A 26,448-nucleotide genomic window follows, 5' to 3' on the forward strand; every position below is an offset into this window, starting at 1 on the left:
ATGCTACCAGACTACTTTCTCCAGGTATTATAAACTTCCTCGGGTGCTATGTACTTACTTACTGTACATCTAAAAGATTCAATTGTCCGTCAAACGAAAAGTAATTTCACCTCTCCTCAACAAGCCGCAAGACAGATATAATTTTCTGTGCTTAAAAACAGCTGTCAACAAACTGCAGAGGAATAATATGCTTTAATATGACACAGAGAGCATGGGGATATCAATATCAGCTCTAAATAATGATGACACCTGCTCCTCTTTTCATTCAAGCAGAAACAAGATGAATGGCTGTTATAATGCAGACAGGTACACAGCGCTCACCTGCGACCACAGACATACAGAAAACCACAGCGATATTAAGTAGGCATTCATTTTAGCTAGGGAAACAATGCATTTGGTACAATGCCCCGATTAGCCGACAATACAAAACGTCTGTCTGACTCACATGCTTCCATGTGTCTAATGACAGAGACATCATGATTGATTGCCAGTAGCTTTTGTCTTTTGTGTGTGTGTGTGTGTGTGCTGTTGCCCTACAGTCATATTACTCATTCAGTTTTGCTAATTAGTTCTTCCATGTCAGGATCTTCCTTCCTTCTTTCTTTTTTTTTTGTTGAGGTAATCAATTCTGATGCGATATTGATGGTCGAGAAAGTGATGTAAAGTTGTGTGCTTTGTTTAATTAAATGCAAACATATTGGGTACAAAGGTCCAATGACAGTGACAAACAAGGGCAGAGAAGCATTGCCACACTATGGATTATCTTATCTAAGCCCGGCTACCACTTCAGACACACAGCCGCTTCTCCGTTACACGGCTTTCCATCCTGGCCCCCAATTTATGAGAATCATTATAGTTGGATATATGTCGTACAGTATGTTCTGCTCAGAGGAACTGAGATCCTAATGTGACGGAGTTCCATAAATAGCAACACTGTAAAACATTTTATGATCAATAAGTAATGACAACGTGTTTTTACATTGCTGTAACTCATCAAAAATAAGTTACGCAATGTTATACAAGATTCAATTAATTTTAAGTCAGTTTAATGTAATTTAAGCTAGTGGTTGAATTGGGTACTGCAGTGCAAATTCAAAATATTGAAAAGAGTTGTTTCCCCCGCCCCCTCCTGCTCAGACTCGATGCTCACGCGGGTTGCCAGATTGAGGACACGCAAAACAGGAACGAGCACAATTGACAATGGAATGCGAGGAGACTTGTAAGTTGATATCGCGTTTTAATATGCTCCCGTTCATAGACAGATTTTTAGATCGGTGCGGAGACTTTTTAGATCGGGTTTGTTCGCTGGCTTCCATGGCTGCAATATGCTGTGCAATATTCCGCCAACTGGCAACCTGTGGTGGCGAAATACTAATGGGTAAACTGGAAACATGCGGTATCGCACAGATTAAAAGAAAAACAGATATTCCGACACGGAACGCTCATTTCAAAGTAACATAACTGGCTGTAGCATTGGTTTTTAGAGAAACTAGCATCTTTTCCTAAATATCTGTAAAGATATTGTTGTATTTTTATGCATTAGTTCAGTTGAAAACTTACATACAGCCTCTTTAAACATCCAAGTTGATTGTACTTTTTTTTTTTACAGTGCACATAAACTCAACCTGTCTAGTACACAGTTATCTAAATAGAAGCTGTGATGGATGTGCGAAATAATGTTTGACGATACTACATGGATTTTACGGTTATATTCAGTGTTGGTTAAAGTTACTTTTATAAGTAATGCATTACAATATTGAGTTATTGCCTAAAAAGTAACTAAGAAACTAGTTACTTTTTATGGAAAGTAATGCGCTATTTTTCTTTTGCGTTACTTTTTCTCACCTGAGCTGGGCTTGCTTGTTTGTTTTCTAATGAAAAAAAAAAATTTAAATGCAAATGTTAAGGTCCTTTTACACTAAAAGTAAAATGACACAGGAGAAGAAAGTTCAACACTCTTACTTCATAAAACATATTTAACAAATAAAAAAACAAAAATGTGATGTTTATCAAAAAGTCATTTTTGCTTATTGTATATAGTTGAATTGAATCATCGAAGTTCAGCAGCAAAGACATTGGTTAATAAAGTGAGATTAAATACATAAAATATATTTGTGTTATTGAACAAATTTAATTATTGCATGTTTGCATAATATTCTGAGTTTTCATTTTACTGTTTTTATTCATTTTGAGCAACACTGAATCTGTTTTTGTGCAAGTGAGATGAGTAAATACATGTTTACATTTAGTCTAGAACTACAATAACCATCATGTTCACACGGCACACAATGGCTCTGCACTTCCACTCGATTTCTCTCAACATGGGGACAGGAGAGGTGTAAGTTAATGAATGAGAAGTAATGAACTTGCATTACTTATTTGAAAAGGTAACTCAGATATTTTGCTGTAAATTTAAAAGTAACATGTTACTTTATTCGTAACTTGAAAAAAGTAATCGGATTACGTAACTCACGTTACTTGAAATTGTCACACCTTCAATATAAGTCAATGTTTTTTTTTTTTCTTCAGTTGTTTTATTGTCCACCAGGAGAAAATCAGTATGAATAAGTTTCATTCACAAGATTAGGGGTTTGTTTAACTCACTTATCTTAAGTACACTAAAAAGGGTGTGGAAAAAGTTTCATTTAGAAATTGCTAGTAACTTTTTAAAATTTTAAATCACAATTAATTACAAAGAAATGGCAAGAAACATTGAATTACACGAAACATGAAATTTTGAAGTAGAAAGACTTAAATCGTATTTTCTTGTAAAACATAGTTTTTTTTTACAGTGTACTGTATAAGCAAAAGTAATAGGGACTTAGCAAGAACCACTAATAAAATAAATACTTATAATTCAATGTATTCAACCAAACATACAGTATGCTACTCGTTTAACATGGTTATGTTTCTCTAGTTATAAAGGCCACCCGACAGGCAATCCAAGCAATTTGTTAAACATTAACCAGAACCGTAAGATACCTGATCCCATGGGAGGGATCCCAACGAACCTGCCCTCTAACTCTACAGGCCAGTTAAACATTAACACAGCCACAAAATGCTATCAGATGGGAAATGTAAAATACCCTTTTAATAGAGAGTACTTATCTACAGGCAAAAAAAAGTACATAGAGACCGCAGCCAAGACTGGGACAGACAGGTGTCTATGGCAACCTGTGGTGGATATAAACTAACTAGCGTCCACATCCCACTTTTAACCATTCCTCACACCAATCACTCATGCTGACAGCTGCTGATAAAGCCATGGTAGTTTCTACACCTCTCGTTCCCTCAATAAAAAACAGAAATATGAAACCACACCCAATGGTGAACAAAAAAAAACAACAAAGTTTTGATCACTCGCTAATGAATTTTTTGCCCTCTTTCATTTTTTCAATTTCTTGCGCTGAGCCTGGGCAGGAACGCTGCTGTGCGTTTGGATAAAGGAGCCACTGTTTGCCGGGAGGGGTTCCACGCAATCTACAAAATGTATTTTGCTGCACAGAACGGCAAAGACGGCTAATGCAGTGGACGCAGTTTGCTCTGTTTTGGGGATAAAGTCTGTTAATGCCACAGGCGTTATAAATATCACATAAATTCAAAGTTTTCATCTAGCAATGTGGCATAACTACTGGTGTTATCAACATCCAAGGATTTCTCAGAAATAAGTAATTTCAGCCCAATGGGCGGGGTTTGAATGAAAAGGGGGAAACATAAGAAGAATGGAAATAAAGGCCACTGAAAAATAATCAGTTCGCTGAGAAATGAATGATTAGAAATCTCTGTAAAGATCAGACAATTTGCTGCTATTTTACCTCATAAATAAAGTTAATAATAAACATAAATATAAAATACCAAAATGAGAGAGAGAGACTCCGCAATAGACTGGCTCAAATCTGTTTATACATATATGAATACTTTCGTTCTGTAATGAAGCATTAAATTGATCAAAATGACAGTAAAGACATTAACTTCTATTTCAAATAAATGCTGTTCTTTTGAACATCCTGATTTTTTTTTAAATTACCGTTTCCACAAAAACATTAAGTAGTTAATATTAACTGTTTTCAACAGATAATTTAAAAAAAGATTTTTGGCAGCAAATCAGCATATTAGAATGATTTCTGAAGGATCATGTGGCACTGAAGACTGGGGTAATGATGCTGAAATATACATATATAATTTTGTAATAAATATTTCAAATCTATAATGATAATCTAAAAAAACAATCTATAAAATCTATTTTATTATATATGACCATATAAAAGTATATAATGTAATACATATTAGCATCAACAATAGGAGGTAATGTTCTTGTAATGCAAATCCATAGTAAGATTTATTTATGGATTTCTTCTAACTTCATAAAATATTAAAATATGATATCATAATAAATGATATAATGAAATGTGTTGATGTTTTGCTGAACATATCAAAGTACAAGGATAATTCATTTGCCTATTCACAAAGAAAAAATAAACTGATCGAGCTCTTTGGCTTGCAGTGTAGAGAAAAAGTATTGAAAAAAGAGAGCTCATGTATGTGTACGCTGTATTTACTAATGACTATTGAGCTGTTGACAGGTTGATCTGTTAGCATGTGTGATAATGAGTGATCACTGGGGAGTTGGGTCGTATGGGGTGTTAATACATGTCTATCCAGCGCTGCCTCCTTCCTGGCTGACGCTCAAACAAAGCACCTTAAACTCACAGTCTAACCTCTCCTTCACCGGTCGGCCAATGATAACCTATTAAAACAACCCACCCCAAGTGAACAAAATTGCCTAAGTGTTTTTCTTCATCAGAGGGGAGCGTTGCACTATTCGGAGCAGGCTCTATCAGAGCCAGAGGTTCACACTGCAGGCATTTTTTCTACCACCCGATTCTCTCTCTCATCTGTTCACAGCCCTTTCATGTGACATAGACTGTCTGTTATCCTAAAAGACACAATGGAGGCGGTCGGGCAATCCTGAGAGCAAACACACGCAGTCATACTCTGGCCTTTGTTGGGCCTGGAGGATTCTCCTTTTAAAGGTTCAGCGCTGAAACCACATTGGCAGGGGCTGCGGACCAGCGCTGGACACCCTGACGCTCACACAATGCAGATTGTCTGGGGAAATACAATGTGTTCCTTCTCCTCCTCCTGCTGGGACAGACAAAAAAAAAAAAGACTACAAGAGTGAGAACTCTTCTCAGAGTAAGTGAGTTTGGGCGTGAAGTACCAAACTGAGTCAGCTGAGCTCCATTTACACACCAAAATAGGTATATATGATTATGCGGAGATTAAAAAGTTCCTCAGAACATTAACGATAATTCAGATAAGCAAGTTAGTATCAGGATAATTTCTAAAGAACTAGAGAATAGTTAAAAGGGCCGTAAAACATTTGGTAACCCTTTCTGGTTCAATTTGTTAATATTAGTCAATGCATTAGGTATCATGAATTAGCAATGAACAATACTGTTACAGTTTTTATTAATTTTGTGTCCGGTAAGAAAGGGTACAGTAAATGGATAAAAAGTGACAGTAAAGACATTTATAACATTACAAAGATTTCCATTAAGTTAATGTTTCTTTTGAACTTTCTATTCCTAAACTAATCCATTTTCCACACAAATATTAAGTGGCACAACATTGATAATTTTCTTGAATATGTATTAAAATGGTATTTTTTTTAAATAATATTACTGTTTTACTGTGTTTTTCATCAAATAAATGCAGCCTTTGAACAGTATTCTACCATTGCTCAGTGGTAATTTATGTCTGTCCATAAAACGTTGACTAATGTTAATTTATTGAATTAAAAAAAATGTATTAGTACATTTTTAACAATTTATAAACATTAACTTAAATTAATAAATGCTGGGTCACTTCAGATTCTCACCAATTTTTAACAAAATGTTTTGCCTCAATCTCTTATTTACTGCTTATTCATAGTAAGGTAGTTTTAAGTTTAGGGAGTGGGTTGGATTAAGGCATATAGAATATGGTCATGCAGAATAAGGCAATAATATGTGTTTTATAAGTACTAATAAACCACCAATATCCTAGTAAAAATGCATGCTGCTAATAAGCAACTAGTTAACAGTGAAAATTTGACCTAAACTACAGTGTTACCAAATGCTGTAATAAACTAAAAGACATACTTAACAAACTGAACCTTATTTTAAATTGTTACCGAAAGTGCTCCTATGGCACGATCAGGTGGTAAAACCCTTTTGGAGTGAAACACAAACATGAAATCATGCACAATGAGATGCGGAGGGGATTAATAAGATGTGATGAATGCAAATGGAAGTCCTTGATACACACGGATATACGTCTCGGTGAAACCGGACGCAGCTCACTTAACCAGCACGACCAGTTTATGAGCCAAATGTATTTACTCCATATCATCTATCAAAGCCGTCCTCACTGGCAGATAAACCCCAAGTAAAGCAAACAAGTCCTATGGCAGCAAGACAAGAACCGGGGAGGGCGGGTCTGCGGTAGTCCATCACGACCACTGGGAACAGTTTGATTTGGTTATTTAAGACACCGACTATCATTTTGAATAAAACCTTAAATAAGCATAGAGTTCAACTCGCAGGCCAAAACAATCAGATGTTAGGTGATGCTGAAACATTTGCGGTCGGTACCTCTGGAGACTTTTAAGCTCTAGCAAAACAGCTACGAGGATCTCAATGTGGACAGACCTCTGACAGCGTCTGCAGGAGACATGGCTCGAGATCATAACTTCACGAACGCTCCAATCCTTGAGAACATGAGTTTGCGGTAATCTAATGACTCACTGCACTCAACCCGAGCAATTTATTTTTCCCTGGACAAAGCAAACTAAACACATAAAAGCCAGTTTCAAATGTACATAATCTGTTATAAAACTGGACGGTGATCAGACTAAATGCATGATGCATGCTATGATTTAACTTTTTTTTAACTTTAGTTAGTGTGTAATGTTGTTGTTTGAGCATAAACAACATCTGCAATTATGGCACTCAAAGTTCAATGCAAACAGAGATATTTTCTTTAACAGAAATTGTTTTTTAAGGACTAAAACAAATGGCTGGTAGGGACTACAACGAGCTTCTTCCTGGGTTGGTGACATCACAAACCTAAAATGTACATAAACCCTGCCCCCGGGAACACACAACAAAGGGTCTGAGGCAATGTTGGGCTGCTCTAGAGGAGAGGAAGAGTTGTTGTCGTCGCTGTTTTTTCACACCCCGGAAAAAGTTTGTCCTAAGGCTGATGAACATAGAGAGTTTAAAATGTATTTTTAACACTGTTCCTGAATAGTTTAACCTCAACCTCACCTCGTTTGTCTGTGAGCTGCACTTTTTACAGAGAACAGCTTCCAGAAAAGAGTGCAATGCAGGCTATACGCACAAAAGCTTCTCCTGGAAGAGGTATCCATTCCCATTTTGCGGGGACAATCTGTTGTTTATGATCACAATTTGTAAGTTTGTCTTTTTACTTGTAGTTGTGTTTTCTATTAACAATTCCAATTATAAGCTTTATGTAGTTGCTATGCTATGATGTAAACACAGGGTAAAGCTTTGCCTCTGCTAGCCTGCTAACTAACATTACAGTAGTGATGTAGTGTTTACTTTAGCTTTTGTAAGCTCTTGATTTTGTAAGACTGTTCACCGCCCCATAAGAAAATGATCCATGATTTTATGATCGATTACTGTTTGTATTACCATAGTATTCCAACAAATATGATTAAATGGTGGATGACATCGTATCTATACGAAAATTAATTACAACAAAAAAAACATACCACTCTGACACGTCCTGTGAAATCCGTGGTTACGAAGTCCGTGCTTGAAATCCGTTCAGCAAAATCCTCTTGTTCCTTTACATTGTCATAGATGTAAATGTTAATTAACAATGGTGTCAATTTCAAAACATTTCGAGCCCGATTCAGACCGAGTAGAGCTCGCGGTTATGAAGGGGCGTGACATTTCCCGAACACGCGCTAAGCACTCCCAATCACAACACACTGGGCCAGTCAGTCACAGCACTCAACCAATCACAGCACATTTTGTATTTCGGAAGGAGGGGCTTAATCGAAAACGACCTGACTGGGGAGAGAGGTAACTCTGTTAAATAAAATAAATAAATTTATATATAAATTTATAAAATAATAAACAAGTAAAATATTTGAAAAATAATGCTTTTTTTGAACAATCAAGCACGAAACCATATTCTAGTACACCAAAAAAAAATAATAAAGACTTTGTAAAAGGACATAATAGGACCCCTTTAAGGCCCTAATATACCTCAAGCAAAATCTTACTGTGCGTTCACAACGCCGCCGGCGAGAGCGTCAAAGTGGCCGGAAGTCATTCATTGTCAATGAGAGCCGGCGGCGAGCTCCGGCGAGAGCGGCGCGGCGCGTCTTGGACGGCGAGAGCGGCGAGGAGAGTTGAAGTCAGGTCAACTTTATGGTAATAAGCAATGACGCGGTTCGGCGGCAACCGGCGGCAACCAAACGGAATATAGAGGTGCTCCGTTTGAGAGGAGTCCAGAGAACGCAGTCCTGTAAACTTTGGTTCCGACCACTTAGTTCCCAAGCAAAATTGAGGAGGTTGATCATTTTAATTTGATAAGGCGCGCAACACTATTTATAGGCAATATTTCCGCGCTAGAACGCTTGTTTTTCAGCGGGAATGCAAATTATAATAGCACTTAACCATGAACACAAAAGCCACACCACACAAATGGCTTTTAATTTGTTTATTTTATTAGCAAACATGTCACTATAATTGTTAAGTTTTTTCCATCGATCAAATTTCTGCAAAAATAACGATCGACATGCTTGTTTGCTTTGTGGCCCCTTTAAATACAGTTGTAAAAAAGACCACGCGTTCGATCTACGTCAGAGCATCAGTCCACGAATCTTTCCACGGCGTCGCTGGCAGGGCGTCGAGAGCGAATTTTGCCGCTCTCGCCGGCGGCGGTGTGAACGTACAGAAAGAACACACAGGTATGACATAATTTTGAACAAAATCAGGCCAAAACTAAGTTCCTTTGCTCTGGCTGGTGAACACATTCATACAACCATTGGACTATGGTGATGATGTAATAGATTTATGTGGATCTTAGGCGCTGCCTTCTTTGACATGGAAATATTCTCCAGTTCATTTCTTTTGTTCAGTCCATTGAGGTCATACATGAGTATAAACATGAACACATTGCAGAACTGCTTTATAATAGAAACTGAAGTTGTACTTCTAATTGAACGAGACACAGAAACATTTTAGTGTAAAGCTGCTTGTTTTAATGCAATCTAACGTGCTATATAAATACACGCAACATGACTGGAATGCTGAATTGCAGAGATTGTGCAAACACATCCACATCACTATGATCAGATGGTTTCTTAACTGCTGTTTTCTCAACAGTGTCATTTTTTTTTTGTGCATTTTTTTTCTTATTGAGAGGCAAGCGTGCAGCTCATATTTACATATTCATCTAAACACCGCTCTCAGCAGCGTGGGCGATGTCAGGATATTTTCTAACAGTGATCCGCTGCTCAGGTATTCCAAACATCTTTTTACCCCTAAGCGAAGAAGGAAAAAGAACTTGTCCGTAAGCATATCGGGGCCTTTTTACTGTTGACTAATGTGCTTAGGTGAACAATGGTACATGTAGCCTCAACCTCAAACTACCACTACTCACAGACCTTACGCATATTGCACACAAAAATGGAAGGTTCTCTTCAGATTGAAAGCTTCAATCTGGCAAAATCTGTAAAAAATTTACCAGGTGCCATGTTGCAACAACATACACAGGCTATATGAAACTATGTGACATGCATAAACCTCCAGAATCCACTGTTGATGGACTGGACCACCTCTAAAACAAAGCCCATCTGGTTCCTCTACTCTGGAATGCCATGCAAAGGTTTTCCCCTAATTCCTGCACTGAAATCAACATTTTACCCATAACCTGAATTATTACAATCCTCTAGTCTAGATAAAACACCATGTCCTGCACCTCTATTTATTTGCAAATTCACTGAACACTTAAAGCATGTCACAGCAGGTTCATGCTCCATTACAACTCAAACAAACTGTACAATGCATCAAATGAGTCATTTAAGGAGTTGTTACTGTGCAGTGTAAGGTGAGGTGGTTCACCTGTGATACCTGTGTAGGGTTTGCAGCTCTTCTTCCAGTGTGCGGCTGAGCACCAGGGCTTTATCTCGTTCTCTCTGGGCTTCCTGAAGCTCCTCCTCAAGCTGTAGAGATTGAAGAAATGCATGTCAGATCATATAAAGCTCTCTCACAACACATTGTTCATGTATGGACAGCTCAAATGACAAAACTAAACCTTTAATAAAGACAAAGAAATAGAAAAGAACTAGAGTATGGCTGATATAGGTTTTACAATTGGCTAAATAAAAAAAACAATGATACAAAAACGAATAAAATAAAAAATGAAAATAAATAATGCGTAAAAAAATTGTTTAAATTAAATCATACACAATGTTTCTTAATTATTCTTTACTTTATTATCTACTAACTAAACCTCCAAGAAGCACAAAGAAAACTCCCTCGAAAACAACAAAACAAAAAAATAAAAATGCCAATAAAATATTTTTAAAAATGAAAAGAAACAACGCATAAAACGGACATGATTTATAGCCAGTGCTGGGTCTAAAAACGTTTGAATATTTGGCGATTAATCGGCTGGCGGATTAAAAAATACAAATACTAAAATATTGTAACAGCAAGGAATCAAACCAGATAAACAGAAAATGTCACATGCCCTGTGCTTTCGTCGGTAGGTGAGAGCAAAAGTAAGCTAATATGCAAGCTCAATTTCACACAAAATGTGTGTAAAATGCAATTCATAACAGCATTGCTGTGCGGGCGCTATGGTGAACATTAACGTAAACTGACTTCTTCTATAGAAAGGTTTCTCCTTCTACTGTTTCGTAGAGTGTACTCGTCTAAAGATTTCGTTAAGTTTTTTTTATCCTCAATGTCAGACAGATAACCATCTGAACTCCAACTGAACTTCATTCATTCGTTCATGTGCACACAAGGAGAAACTCACACTGAGGGGGATCCAATTGACTCTATTGTCTTTTAACTCAGCACCTACTCAGCAGCGGTGTGTCGTGAGACCGAGGGATCCCTGAGCCAGTGGGTGTGGGGAAGGCCGGGTAAACAAGGTCTCCTACCTCTCATTGCCTAAACCTGTGGCACAATAAAGCCCTTGCTAATGACCTGCCGTTGAAACAGATGTATTGATGGGCTCATCCTTTCAACAGCTGGGTGAGGAGACAGACACAATGGAGGCTGTCTAAACAAACATGACAACCTGTGCTACTGTAAAGTCCTGCAATATACTCCCTGAGAGAAAGACAGAGGACAAAGACAGGGAGAGATAAACGGAGAAGAAAAGAAAAGAGAGGGGTTTAAAAGAGAAGGAACTAGAGGATAGTTCCGTTAAAAAAACTTTCAAAAATGAAAAATCTGTCATTTACTTTGCCACAGGTTTTTTCAAACAGAGTAAAAAAATATTTTTCAAAGTTGAAAATAAAAGATTATTGGGGTAATATATTTTACTGGAAAACACTGTCCGTTTTTCTACTTCAATATTTCATGTTTAATTTAATGTGTTACTTGCTGGTTTCTTTGAAATTGTTTTTTTTTTTAAATTGACTAGCAATTTTGATAACGACTAAGGGTGTGTTCATACGTGTAGTTCGGTTTGCTTGGTTCATTTGGTCCGGACCAAAAACCCCCAAAAACATTTAGTGGTTCACTTAGAGTTCAGACTAGCATTTTTTTTTATCACCGAACCAAAAGATAGAGAAACTAAAGCCATAGGGATATGTTCACAACCTCATTGGTCGGCTTTTATAATATGTGGGCCATTCAGTTTTTTTTCTTGGACCGTAAACAAACCTGACGCTGCTACAAATATGAAACTAATAGCTACTGAGGAAATACAGAGAATTAAATAATCACATAAAAAAATAAAATACCAACATATTTACCAACTCATCGAAATCATGAAATAATCATGTATTAGACCACCAGATATTAAATGTCTTAAATGCGGTTTTATGATAAATACAGACAAGTTACCATGATCCCACCACCAAAAGTAATGAAATGTGTCTGCTTTCCTATTAATCACATGCTCATCGCGAGCGGGTTAACAGATGCATACATTTATGGTATCAGAACAGTCTGAACTGCAACCGTTGACAATCAATAACTATACAGTAAAATAATAAACTAACTACGACCAATTATCTAGCCCTCTAAACATGAAAATATATTGCTGCATTCTTTGTGGCGAGGAAAGTTTGTATAGGTTAATGTGTAAAGTGTGCCATTCAAACTGTGACTGAAACAGTTGCTATAGCAGCCTAATATTAATGCAAGAAAACCTATGCAGTAATTGTGAGTTTTTTTTAAATATTCTAATTCTATTTCATCATTAAAATCTATATTCACATTCATCTTGACTGAGGGGTCAAAATAATCCTGGTGAGGGGGTGACATTTTAAGGTAAATTATGGCCTGTTCTTCATTAAAAGTTATTGTATTACTTCAGAAAACCCGAAATATAGAGCAAGTACATCAAAGAGTCTCCTTTTGTGTTCCACATGATAAAGAAAGGCATACAGGTTAGGAATGACATGCTGGCGAGTAAACAATGACAATATTTATATTTCCTTGTTGAACTATTCATTCAAAGGAATGCAAGACTTGGAGTTATCATTAGCACTAGAGATGAATGACTCTTTAGTAACTTTTGCTATAATCTGGGGTTTGTCAAATTGAGGTGTGTCGTTGATAGGCTTGAAATTTCAAGTTTACTTCAGAAACACAGGAATGCTGTCCGTGCCTTATCTTCGGGGTGTATCGTAAACTGATAAACCTTTAAAGGTTTCATCTTACTGGACGCATTGTCTGCAAAAAGCATTCGGCTTCTAGGCACCTGTTTGACATCGAGCAGTATCTTATCAAGATGCATTGGATTGGGGAGTTTCTTTTCTTTACTAAAATCAACCTGCAATGCTTCACTGCAACGTGAGCGCAGTGCACCGTTATACGCCTATGAAAAAAATCTTCAACTGCAGAGTAAAGACACATAAGCAAATACAATATTTGCATGTTGTAGATAAGTATGCGTGCATCCTAAACACAATGCATGACTGCAACGGAAACAGGCCTATGACTCGAACACCAGTGCATTTAAATCCCTCTAACACTTACCCATGAGCACATGCAGCTTCCGCTGGTTCTCCAATCATTCTAATTACTGGAGTGCAGGTCTCGAAAGTCAAAGAGAACATCAAAAAGCCTCAAACCTCTAAAGTCAATATGTACTTTTCTCCAACAGGGAGGGGAGCTCGACTTCAAAGCGCAACTCTTTTAATCTTATGTATTTTATCAGCATTCATTACAATATTATCCAAATTAGGTTCCCAGAGTAACGTGTTAACCTGTAGAGATTAAGCCCTGCAAAGGAGGGTCGCAGCCTTGACCTTTATGAGCGAGCGTTTGGTGGGGCAGAGGTGGGCTGGTCGTGGCCTTTCTGACCCAGTGGGGAGAGGAGGATGTGATGGAGGTTATCAGCGGTGTCACAGTCCGCTCTGTCGCTGACTGAAGCTCATTTAAAGCAGCACGGCCCGTATCATGTCAGAGGTCACCCAACGCTTTCTTGCTCTCTTGAAATAAATATATTATAACAGGGTTCGACTTCGAACAGATACTGTCAAATAAAACTTTTGTTTTTTGATTTTCAAGGACTACAATCAGAGATCTCACTTATCAAACAATATCTTTATTATCTTTCAAATTCTAAAAAAGGTAAACGGATAAATAAAAATAAACCATTAAAAATAAAACGGTACAAATAAAGTGCAGCACATGCAATGACTGTGGTAACTTTAACAATTGAAAGGATACTATGACAAAGATATTGCTTTACTTATTCAAAATACATGATTGACCTGAAGAATGAAAGCTGTATCATATACTTTGGGTACTTATATCCAGAATAGTAGTTGATGAAGGTGGTTTAACACTCATAGCCATGCAAAATGGCTCTATATCTATATCGGACGGGCTGCAGCATTAATATTGCGTGAATTTTTTTTTTTAATCAATAAAATGAAACTTTAATTTCATTTTATTGATAATTTTGGGCTTTTAGAAAGCAGGATGGATTCTGATTTGCTGTCATCGTTTTTATTGTTCATTAGCTGAAACAAAATTGTTCTGAAAGTGATTCTAACGATATAATTTTTCTGTGCCATTATCGTTATAGTTGTGGTGTGGACACTGCTATTCTTTTGTATTTAAAATGATTTTTAGAATTATATCTTCATCATTATAATTATAGTTATCGACCTTGGTGTGAACGGGCCTTAACTGTGTGCAGTTTCGATATTATATATATATATATATATATATATATATATATATATATTAAAACATTACATTCAGTTTGCACTTAGGTATATTCTTTAAAAGCATATTATTTCCGTAAAAAGAAAGAAGTACTTCCTTGGGATTCCTCGTGTTAAAAATACTGTTTGCTTTCAGATTACACTCAGATGTCAAGAATGCACTTCTCTGACCAGCTTCTAATAAATGCATAAAAGTATTTGCTAAACTGTTAAGCAAACAACTAATTCTTAGTCTAACTGTTATGAAAGATTAAACACTTTAACACATGTAACACAAATTTGAACTGGACCATTTCATTATAAGGACTAATCCTGTGAAACACACACCCCTTCTCTATTTCCAAGCCTGTCACCTGATGATGTGTGATCAAACATATTCAGCTGTACAGGTCAGAGACAAAAGACTTGCATCCTCGCCTGACAACAAAAAGGCCAAACGCATGAGATCCCTCCTCCCCAGAACACACTCATAAATCTCTCTCGCTTTAAATCGCCAGTAAGACTCACAACTTGTACAACTAAAACATCCCCAAAGAATTGAATGCTCAGAAAGAGATCTTTATGAGGAACCTCCATCATTTATTAGATGTGGAAAAGAACCAGGAAATGATGCAGGCCAGATTTTAATGCATGAGCACCAAGGCTCAATGTGTCCACAGCTTGTGTGTTAGGCCATGGCTCCTTAAAATAGTGCAATTTACTCGTTCTATTGTCATGTGGAAGACAAAAGGAATCATTTTGAAGAATGTCCAGGTTTATCTATAGGACGAAATAGTCAACATGGACTATCAAAGTCGAAAAAGCACCATAAAAGAATCATAAAGATAGTCCATTTAATTCAGAGGTTCTCAACCAGGGGGCCGGGGCCTCTGTAATCTTCCTTGGGGGCCCAATAAATCTTAAAATTACTTTAATTAATAATCTAATTTAAAAAGCAGAAAAAAATACAGATGTAAAACATTAAACTAACATAATATTTTTAAGTTTATTTGTTTTATTACAACAGGAGTACCAGAGGTACATTTCAGCTTATATAGGAGAGGGCCGCAAAACAATTTTACTATTTTTAACTACTTTACTATTTTTAAATATTTTGGCAAATTGGTGACTATTAGTATGAATTTGTACAATGTAAAGTGTACATTTCCATATGATCTGCTTAGACCTTCTTAATTTTTTTTGTACAAAAATAATTTGTTTTCGAAGAAAATGCATACCAAATTGTCACCTTATTAGTTTTCTCATGAGATTAGGTCAAAGGAGCTTTGAATAGTCTTGGGCAAAGAGGGCCTTGAAGTCCAAAGGTTGAGATTGAGAACAACTTATATAACTTGTTCACTATATTCAGAGTTAGTTCATTTAATTAAAACATGACAAGATGTTAGTTTTAATTCATTGGTATTAAATCTGGCATGATGAGCCAGGTTTGAATGCACACACGTACAACGCACACACATTTGATTCTCTTTTGTGTTCCATGGAATAATTTCAATATTTTCCATTTAAAAAGAAATTTTTGAGGCATCAAACAAACATCAATACCATTACAAATAATTAACTAAATGTAATCTCATCCATAGTTGTGGTCCATAAGTGTCACATCAAATGCAGTCATGTGATCAGCTAAAGATAAAAAAGAAGGATTATTGCCAATTACAAACATGCCAATTATTAATAATTAATTATTTTATTTTACTTTATTGAGCTTTTATTCTGGCAGAAACATGCAGGGGGACCCTATCGCTTCTCTTTGTTGACATTACCAATTTTGCAAGATGGGTGTCGAGTTCCCAAACGCAAATTCTAACTGACTCAAACATACAGCACTCGCAGAGTAGCATTTACTGTGAATCAAAACTGAAAATGAACACAGTGCTGCGCTCTGGCTTTACTCTGAAACATGCAGCGCATCAGTCTATATATATATTTAAATATATCACAACCGTTGCGATTTGATGATCGCACAAAGCCATAACACATTCTCTCTCACAACCATGCATTGTCAAAATTCATAAAAAAGTTCAAAGCAACTGGTGAGTAACACCATTCCTACGTCGCTTTAACATTTTTCCATTTATTTAGTAATGGTTTAAGGTCTTTTCATGATTTCAATCATCATAAGCCCAAACAAATTCATGCTGTTCACACTTTTCAGGTCAGAAAATACGTAAATACGTAAAAATCAGATCCCTGAGATGAAATCAGTAAGGGCCCCGCAGAAGAAGTTAAAGGTGAGGTCTGGACAGAACGATGAAGGCCAAGAGAGTGATGGGGGCAGGAGCAGGCGTGTGAGATCCCTTCACTGCTGTCAATGCAGAAGAGAAAAGCTGCAGAGCAAACACAGGTGGTTCAGAGCGAGGACAGAGCTCTTCACAACGGCCCCCGCGAGCCTGTCCACATCCCCCACTCAGCATGTAGAGGGACTTGCACGCTTCAAACTAAAACCAGCCGACAAACGCACATATACGTTGCATCTCTATAATTTGAATGTAAGCTAATTTGAAATATTACAGACTAACTGAAACATTAAAAAGTCTTTGTCCCTTAAATGAACCTTGTTTCCTGTCAGGTCATTCCCAAAAAGGTTTTACCTTTCTTCTCATGAAATTAGAAAACGAAATTGGTTCACACAAACCTGCTTTCACACATTTCACATTCAAGATTTCCCATTAACACATTCCCGCTTAAAAAAAGGCCCAGATTGATTTGACAGACTGCAGAATAGATTTAAATATCTGTTATGCCATTTAAGTTATGCGTTAAACGGCGCTTAAGTCATAATCAAATGAGCTAAAATAACTGGTAAACACACACACACAAGGGGTAAGGATGCAAACAGATTAAATGTGCGTTTGAGAATTATTGCACCTTAAACATGCACATCCTTATATACACCTTCTGGCTGTATTAGATTTTAATTAGACATTATTTAGTCTGTTTTTGTTATGGGGACTGTACTGTAGGCCATTTTTTTTACTGCAGGCAATTGGCCACCACAAAGATAGCAAAGCCTGACCAACAATAACGCTCTTATGGTTGTTGAGCAGGTTCTTTTACATGCGCTGAGGTGAAAATGAGACTGAAGAGATAAGACAAGGAATAGCCCGGGGTGCTATCAACTGACAAAAGTCACGAGCCAAAAAAAACCTTTGCAGGTGCTGTGCTGTTCTGGTGAAATATGATGATGAAATGACAACAAACGCTAAATACGCCCCTAATTTCCATCTTAATTGAAAAGAAAAACAACTGGCCTATCTTTCATAATTATCTTCCATGATAAAAAGAACACCGGTTAACATTCTCTAAAGAGTCTGTCGATTAAAAACCTAGAAATTAATCATCCAAATGAAATCCCTGAAAGTTAGTGTGAGCTAAAAGCTAAATATAAAGATTTCAGAAAAGTCTTTGCTCATCATCTTAAACTCAAATTTTTTTTTCACCCTGAAGATTTTCTCTGGCTTTCTTTAAAGTAAAATGTCAATCGATAAGTGGAAGTCCTGTTCATTTTTAAATTGTTTTGTGGATATGTTCCTGGCACTGTTGACTAATTTTACGACAGCTGTTCCCATTTCGTTTTAAATTAAAAACCCCGCTCTATAATCCCAGGAGTCAATCTATAATTAAGGGGATTTATAGAAAAACCAAGTGCTACATTAATAACAAAATTTAATATATTTCTTAATAAGCCATCAGCCGAACAGTCTTAAATGTGAAATATAATTTTTTATTTTTTGGGGGAAATCTTATGTAAAATTGCTTGGAGACAGACTGGACTTTTTACCAGATTATAAATAATCATTATTTTTTATCTACTGGTAATCGTCGCCATGTGGCACAGACGAATCAAAGCATTTTCACACCACAATCCACATCATCACATCTAAATACAAACAATCCAGTATCCATTTGTTCCTCATCATATGATATCATGAAGTTGGAGTATCATTATCACCAGTTTTGCCCCTCACCATTGGTTTGTTTCTGTGAATCCGACAGCAAATGTTCATCATATGGCTACAGTAACAAAGCAAGTGATTACAGGCCTAGAAAAAGCCTAAATAAATATCTGAAAACTATTTCCTTGAACCACTTTTTAAAAATGAGTGCTAAATTTAACACAAAAAATTAACAAGGTAATTTAACATTTATAGTTAGGAATACATGAAAATAATAAAAAAGTAAATAAAAGTAATTAATAATAAATAATTAAATAAATAAACAACAATTTTTTCTCTTTTCTTGAGAAGGGGTTTCACCCAATAAAACTATCAAAATTTTATATTAGACAATCTACGTCTAACAACTGACGTTTGAACTAGTGAGGTGTATCGATCAAATGTCAGTTGTTGGACAATTAGTTGACTAGTCGACCATCAAAAACCTTTTTTTATAAGCCATGAGCTATTTAGAGATGGTACACTATTTCACTACCATTGCACTGATATGTATGTGATGAATAAAACGGTGTAAAAACTGTTTCACCATGAATGCTAATAATAACACAAGCTCAACCTCCCCTCTGACACCTGCAGCCCATTGGGCGATGACGATGAGGTTAAGTGGATGATTACAACAAATGCAGTTAGTGTGTGAATATATCCAGCTAAGACGCAGGTTAAGTCAGTGTGTTCAGGTACAGGTCCGATCCTGACTCAGCACCCCTGCTGAAATCAGCCCCCTTGCTTGGCCAAGTCTCTCTCAGTGCATGTTTACATAGCTCTATCTAATGACGGCCCTTTTACAGCACTCTGCATTAAACTCAAGGGCTCTGGCTGCATCAGATAAATACAGCAAATCAAATAGGCCCGTGTTTGCCCTGCGTCTCCCTGACAGACCCGCAGTGAGGCATCGCAGCACACTGACCAGCCTGTGTCATCCTAAAACCCTTTCAAACAGACACCCGCGGCCACCAGTCTATCGCTGTAAATCGCTGGAAAACAAGAGCAGGAGAGAGCAAATAGAAGTTAATGAATGATACAGTGGAGAGTGTAATGATGGGCTGATAAAGGGTCCAGGGGTGACCGTGTGCGTGTACGGGGGACTGCTCGTACGGTGAAGGTCGGATTCGAGGATGGTGTTGTTGGCAAACACCCCTGGTGTGTTTCGGCAAGCGTGTGCATTCTGTGAAAGCTGGCGTGGGCTAACCCGAGGGCTCGTGACATTAATTTCCAGAGGCTTCTTCCCACGCGGGAGGTGTGTGTGCGCTTTACCTTGCTCGCTCGTTCCCGATTGTTTTGGGCGGCCAGGTGGCGGGTGCTGTTTGCAGAATTATGGCATGGCTCTTTCACACGAATAAGCTCTTGTTCCAGACGCTTGCACTGGGAAAGAAAGAGAGAGAGAGAGAGAGAGAGAGAGAGAGAGAGAGAGAGAGAGAGAGAGAGAGAGAGAGAGAGAGAGAGAGAGAGAGAGAAACGGGATAACTTGAATGCATTAAATCACAATTTACACAGATGATTAGACAAGCTATAGGAGGCTTGCTTTTACACCTGGTTACATTTGCATTAACCAAACAAGCCAAAAATATGTCAAATTAACTACTGGTGATCCTACCCAGTCACTTTCCCTGTTCGTTTCTGTAGAGTAGGATCAAACACATCTAAAAAAGACATCTCTGATGTTTCTCAGAAATTTCCTCTATGCATTGTACTATATTATATTTACATTCCAAATAACTGGTTAGATATTACATTCTTACAATCTTATGATCTATAATTAATCGTTTTACGAGGAGTAGGGGTCATTTTATTGACAAAATAATTTAAAGTGCAAACACTGGTGCACAAATGATTATAACTTTGTTGAAAGCGTTTAAATAATATTTGCATTAAAGTTGGCTCAAGAATCCTGTGAAAACCAGTTGCATTGCCACATGGAAAAATAGTGTATGTAAGCCTGTTCTATGAGAGGTGAAATCTCTGCAGGGTAAAAATCTACATTCTCAGTTATGACTATATTTACTGTAAGAACCTCAGCACATGCTTGCTGATATTACTCTCAGTTTGTGTCTGTGATCCCTGGAGGGACAGACTCATTTGTGGTATATTTCAAATATAAAATCACTTTCTTTTATGAAGAAAAATATGTGTGCTGTGGAAGGTTCATACAGTGGAAAGAGAAATAGTTTCAGCCACTTGAGTAACTCAACAGCATTGATATATTAGGAAAATGCACATTACAAAAGACTACTTGTGTTTAAGAGATGCCAAAAGAGTTTTTTGGGGTTTCATTATAATTATTATAATTATTATTTGCACGTCAAAGTAAATATTATACAGATAAAATTAATTATATGTCAAACAAATTTAGCAAAAATAAATAAATAAAAATAATAAATTAACTATTTTTAAGTACATTTTTAAAATGTAAAAAATGTTAAATTACGCATTTTCCCGCTAATAGCACTAATACTTTAATTGTATGTTAATGCAAAATTTATGTGTGTGTATATATATATATATATATATATATATATATATATATATATATATATATATATATATATATATATAAATAAATAGCCAGGGGATGAAAACTTTTTAAATTTGATGTTTAAATTAAAATCAAGGTAAATTGTACTTAAAGGGGAACTTAAAGAAAACCAACCTTGCAACATGGGGACTAATGTCCCGGTAAGTTGGAAATAGGAAGTCTCGTGAGAAGCAAGAACGAGCAAGAAACACAAACTGCTTTACGGCAATTCGACATGTTGTGAAATTATACGCCCCACAGCTGTAGGGGGAGCTCGGGGGAGAAAACTTGCGATAACAAAAGTGAAAATCAGCGAAGAAAAGGCTAGAGTTGCCAAGTAACCCCTTTAATTTTAATCACAACACACTGGGCCAGCTAACCAATCTGAGCCCATTGGGTATTTTTGAGGGACTGGCTTCATAGAACCCGGAAACCATCAGATCGTTTTTACAAGGAGGGACAGAGCAGTGTATAAAGGTAAAATATATGAAAAATCATGCAATTTTTTAGAAAACGAAGCATGAAAACATGTTATAGTGCACACCACAAACATAATCAAGCCTTTGAAAAAATGTGTTTTACCACCCCTTTAACAATCAAGGGGACATCAACTTTTGAACGTGGTCATTTTTATAAATTCAGCAATTTTGTTGTCTTGTGGACTATATGTAAACAATTTTTATGTAAAATATCTTATTCAGGTCAGTACTAAATAAAACATTACATGCATTTTGTATGATCGCTCTTATTTTATATATATATATATATATATATATATATATATATATATATATATATATATATATATATATATATATTATGTGGTTTTACATGTAAAGTGGTGCAACTAATGTTGGTGGTACACTTTGCCCTCAAAAACTATTAAATGCTAAAACTATTACAAATACTATTTTAAAATTTTTCAAGTTGTTTCACTCCATTGAAATATGACAGCTTACTGAGCAGAATTGAATAGCACAAGTGCCTAAACATAATTCCCTAACCACAAAGCCTATGTCCTCTCCTCATTTTTCCTTAGAATATGAAACTCTCCGGCAGACTTTCATACAGACAGATTGAGAGACAGACAGGCACTTTAAACATACACTGTTTTGATCAGCTCTTTGGTGGGTATTATTGTAAGTAGGCTTGTTTTCTACCAGTCCATATGTGCTCCTCTCCATGTCCACATTCCAGGATCGACGGACACTTACCAGGAATGTAAACCATCCTCACGGCCTGACAAGTCCCAATGTTTCAACATTCAGCAGTCTCAAAGAGTAGTGCCCGCGCAAACAAGCCTCTCAGCCACCGACCCCACTCCTGTCTCTTTCCTCTGCAGACTAAAATAATACCGCTGCCGTCCAGACAAAACACACAGCTCCTCTTTAGTGTCAGCTTGAGTTATGGTTCTCGGGCAGCAGATGTCTTTTAGGGGGAAACGTATTTTAATCAGAATGCACCACTGCGGTGACGCAAAAGGCCAACACTGCAGTCAGCGCCCCAAAAATAACCAGGACGAAATGGAGCGTAGGAAGTAGGAACAGACACATTAACCTATTTTAACTTTTTAATCCACCAATTAAAGTCTCAGATGTTAATATTAAACAGCACAAAAACACAAGAGTAGAAATAAGAGGTCTGAACCACGTGACAGCATGTTCTACAAGCGAAAAAAAAAAATCAGCGGAATAAGATCTCAAGACAATCAGCTAACCTTAATTCACCATGAGATGCGACTCAATTTCCTCTCTCACTTTAACATCAGCACTCTATCAAGATCAAGAGAAATTCAATAAGCGCTCAGCGCAGGGACATAAGGAAGCAGATCTTATTCTCTGCGTTAACTGTGAGGAGAGGAAGGAAGTGAGAATAAGATTTATTTCTTCCAGCACTTATCTAGCTTTTCGTATTCCGGCATGCCAAAGGGATGTGGCGGCCCTCTGCCTGGAGCCGGGCTCTAATCCCTACGAGATGAGGAGAGAGATGGGTGGAACGGCAGGGGAGGGAGATATCCTTGAGGATAGAGAGAGGACCCATTCCCGTCTCAGAGGGATTAGGCCTGGGGTTTTTGCAACTTATTTCTGAAATTACCCCACAGATTCAGGTTTTTGGCCCCAATGAAAAGCCTTCTAGGGGACGTTTCGCGGCCAATTGCTGCTGTTTTTGGGCGGAGTTGGAAGAGTGACACCTGGCCTTCTGTTCATTTCAGAGAAGTTGACACAGGTTGTCATGGTTGAGCTGTCACTGGCTTTCCGCCTGCATTTATCTGCACGACAGGATTTATTTTATGAATCTGGCCTACCTCCAATAAAGGACTCAGTCGATCAGAAGAATCTGAGCAGTACAAGTACATTTAAAATATATACGGTGCAAAATCTAAACATAAGGTCTCTATTAAATTTTTTTCTTTTCACAATGCTTAAGTTTTTTGGAGGACTTAAAACTCCTTATCTTAGACCCTCTTATATACTTTGGACATTGAAAATTAATTGCTATAATTTAAACTTAATAGCATATAATTTAAAAAATGTCATTAAAATATACACTGCCCGGCCAAAAAAAAAGTCGCTGTTTGGATTTAGATGGTCAGGTGTTCAATTTCCCCATGTAATCAATCAATTATATCCCTTAAAACTAATTTTTAATCACCAAAATGACATATTTAAATGATTTTTTCCCTGAAAAAGCTGGAATGTAACTCTACACCCTTGCCTTACTTACTATACCCGGTTCTATGAATATGTAAATTAGCTCTGCCCCAACCAGCTCAGAGATCCACTTGTTGACGATCACATGTTGGCCTGATTGGTTACAAGGTAGTTTGTGACGTCAGAAACACCAGCGATTTCAAACCGCGTTTTTGAGACAGTCTTTGGTTCAATTTGCACATGGTTTGTCTTAAAGCATACATATAATAATCACTGCATTAATGATACAATGATGGACTTTAAAAGTCCCCCTGTGGTGAAAATGAAACTTTTAAAATGAAGCTTTTAATGTTGTGTATGTCTCTGTGGTGTTATTTAAATAGATCAAAAGTGACAGTAAATACATTTACAAACGATTTCAAATAAAAATAATAAAAATAAATGTTTTTTTTTACCTTTTATCCAACAAAAAAACAAGTTTTTTTAAAAACTATTAAGCAGAACTGTTTTTAACACTGATAACAATAAGAACTGATAATAATACGAAATGTTTCTTGAGCAGAAAATCTGAATATTAGAATGATTTCTGAAGGCTGGAGAAATTATGCTGAAAATTCAGCTTTAACATCACAGAAATAAATTATATTTTAATATATAAGGAAGACAGAAAGCATTACAAACAAAAATATTCCTGCAAATCCAACCATAGAAATATCAGAGCAGATTATAACTTGCAACCACCTACACAGATTAATTTACAATCACACAAAGAGTTTTCATCGTTACTCTATATGCTTTTATCTACACTACATTTCGTAGCAGAAATTCCACTTTTATTGCCAGAACCCTATTTATTTTTGGCAATATAAAAGAGTGTTGTATCACTTTCCAAAAATCCACTTCATATCCAATAAAACTGATTACAGTAAATTACCAGTCTGAAACACTGTTCATTTCTGAGTGTCACAAGTCTGGGAAATCAAATAGTCAGAAAGGCCTCAATGACCTGTACCATCACACCTGATAAAAGTTACAACACACAGTATCCACTGACCCAAAACAACACCGGAAATGACCGTTAGATACAATTACGTGTCCAAATAATGAAATCAAAGACATTATATAACACCAATTATGTAACGTAGGCAATATTTATCAACAAAGAAATCCCAGCAAATACATACACTGCCCCACACTTGAACTCTATGATGAAGCTGAATATCTGGATGTCAATATTTAGCTACCTGCTTGTTTGTTTTCATTTGATTGAATTATGTGTGTAGGAACGATATACCAAATATTTGAGGTTATGCAGCAATATTTGTCCCTACATGTGAATTAGGTAGCTGGTGTGTTGATTCTTAAATCAGTGCAGGATCTGTGAATAAACACAGATGTATGTGCTTTAATAGACCAATAATCAAAGTCATCTCGCAGAGGAGTTCAATCGCAGGAGGAGGAGAGATAGTCAATATTTAGAGAGTCGTATTTGATTTTTTTCTATGGTGTAAAGGTTTCTGGCTTGGTACACAACTACTGTGAGTGGAGTGTTTAGGACTGGTGTGGGTTAGGATTGACCCTTTGTGGAGAGCATGTACGTGTCGTAGGTTTGTACCCTGGTTATAGCAGTGTCTCTTTCCTCTATGACGGCTTTCATCTCCTCTGAGGTGATCTGGGAGCGACGCTCTCTGGCTCTCTGGATCTGCTCGATGATGGCTGCCCCGCTCTGCTCGATAGCGAGGGCAGAGTCCGCGCTGTTAACCCTGTTCAACAGCTCTTCCAGGTCCTGACCAGAACATACAAATAAAATCACAGTTCATCAGCATTTGATCATGTATTAAGAATTATGAAATATTAATTTCTTCTAATTGTTCCTTATCACTGGCATTGGCATTTGAATCGTGTTTCTAGCATCTCTGATTAACAACTGAATTATGGCTAGTCATTTACAGGAGAGGTGTAAAACTCTCTGTCATGATGCAAAGCTCTTCTGAGTGGTTGGAACAATAGATTTAGAATAGAACAATAGAATTGAACCTTTAGACAAAATCTAAAAATATGGTATTTGCATTTTTTGTTAAGTATTATATTTGATACATCAAACTTTTATATAAGTGAGATATAGTGAGAATGTGGAGCTCATACCTGAACATCAATTTTATTCAGAGGTCCGGAATGAGCAAAGATTTGCAATTTGGTGCAGTTGTTAATACAACCCCAAATCAAGAAAAGTTGGGATATTTTGTAACATGCAATAAAATCAAGAATCTGTGATTTTGTTAACTCTATTTAACTGAGAAAAGTACAAAGAAAAGATTTCCAATGTTTTCACTGAACAACTTAATTTTATTTAGTAAATATAACGTCTCGGTTACATATGGTAACCCTCGTTCCCTGAGCGAGGGAACGGAGACGTAGGTCATGACTGACCAATAGGAATATCGCTAGAGAGGCCAATCTACTTCGAGTGAAACTAAACAAGCCAATACACATTGGATCTGAGTTTTAATACTGCAATAATTTGCATCAGCTGCGCGGCCTTGCAGCGCAGGTATATAACGATCAGCTGCTGCGATTCCACTTCAGCATTTTGCTTCAGCAAACCACCCCAGTGCAAGCACTTCGTATGCTGACTACACAGAGTGAATCTGCAAGCCTCTTCTTTACCTCTCCACTTTCAGCAGCGCAAGCGGTCTTCTCTTCTCTCTTCCCTTTTTTTTGTTTTTTGTTTGTTGTTTTAAAAACTGAGCAAAAACAAAGTTTTTGCTGAGGAGCCAAGCCTGATAAGCTGGCCGCCCCGGTGGGTGGCAGCAGATGTGGTGACAGGACCTACGTCTCAGTTCCCTCCCTCAGGGAACGAGGGTTACCATATGTAACCGAGATGTT

General features: G+C 37.0%; 1 protein-coding gene across 3 annotated transcripts in view; it reads right to left on the minus strand.

Moving 5' to 3' along the window:
• mipol1 (mirror-image polydactyly 1) overlaps positions 1 to 26,448 on the minus strand; it is a 103,920-nt gene that overhangs the window by 9,293 nt on the left and 68,179 nt on the right. For 2 of the 3 annotated variants that reach the window (XM_077238952.1, XM_077238950.1), the window contains 3 exons: positions 25,178 to 25,348; positions 19,654 to 19,761; positions 10,143 to 10,243 (listed from right to left, as the gene is read on the minus strand). In XM_077238952.1, the coding sequence (XP_077095067.1) occupies positions 10,143 to 10,243; positions 19,654 to 19,761; positions 25,178 to 25,348 (380 nt within the window). The remainder of the gene's footprint in view (positions 1 to 10,142; positions 10,244 to 19,653; positions 19,762 to 25,177; positions 25,349 to 26,448) is intronic. The other variant, XM_077238951.1, reaches the window with a different exon arrangement.

The sequence above is a fragment of the Siphateles boraxobius genome, unplaced genomic scaffold (assembly GCF_051911475.1).
Source record: "Siphateles boraxobius isolate OS27281-9 unplaced genomic scaffold, OSU_SipBor_1 22, whole genome shotgun sequence".
Taxonomy (NCBI): domain Eukaryota; kingdom Metazoa; phylum Chordata; class Actinopteri; order Cypriniformes; family Leuciscidae; genus Siphateles; species Siphateles boraxobius.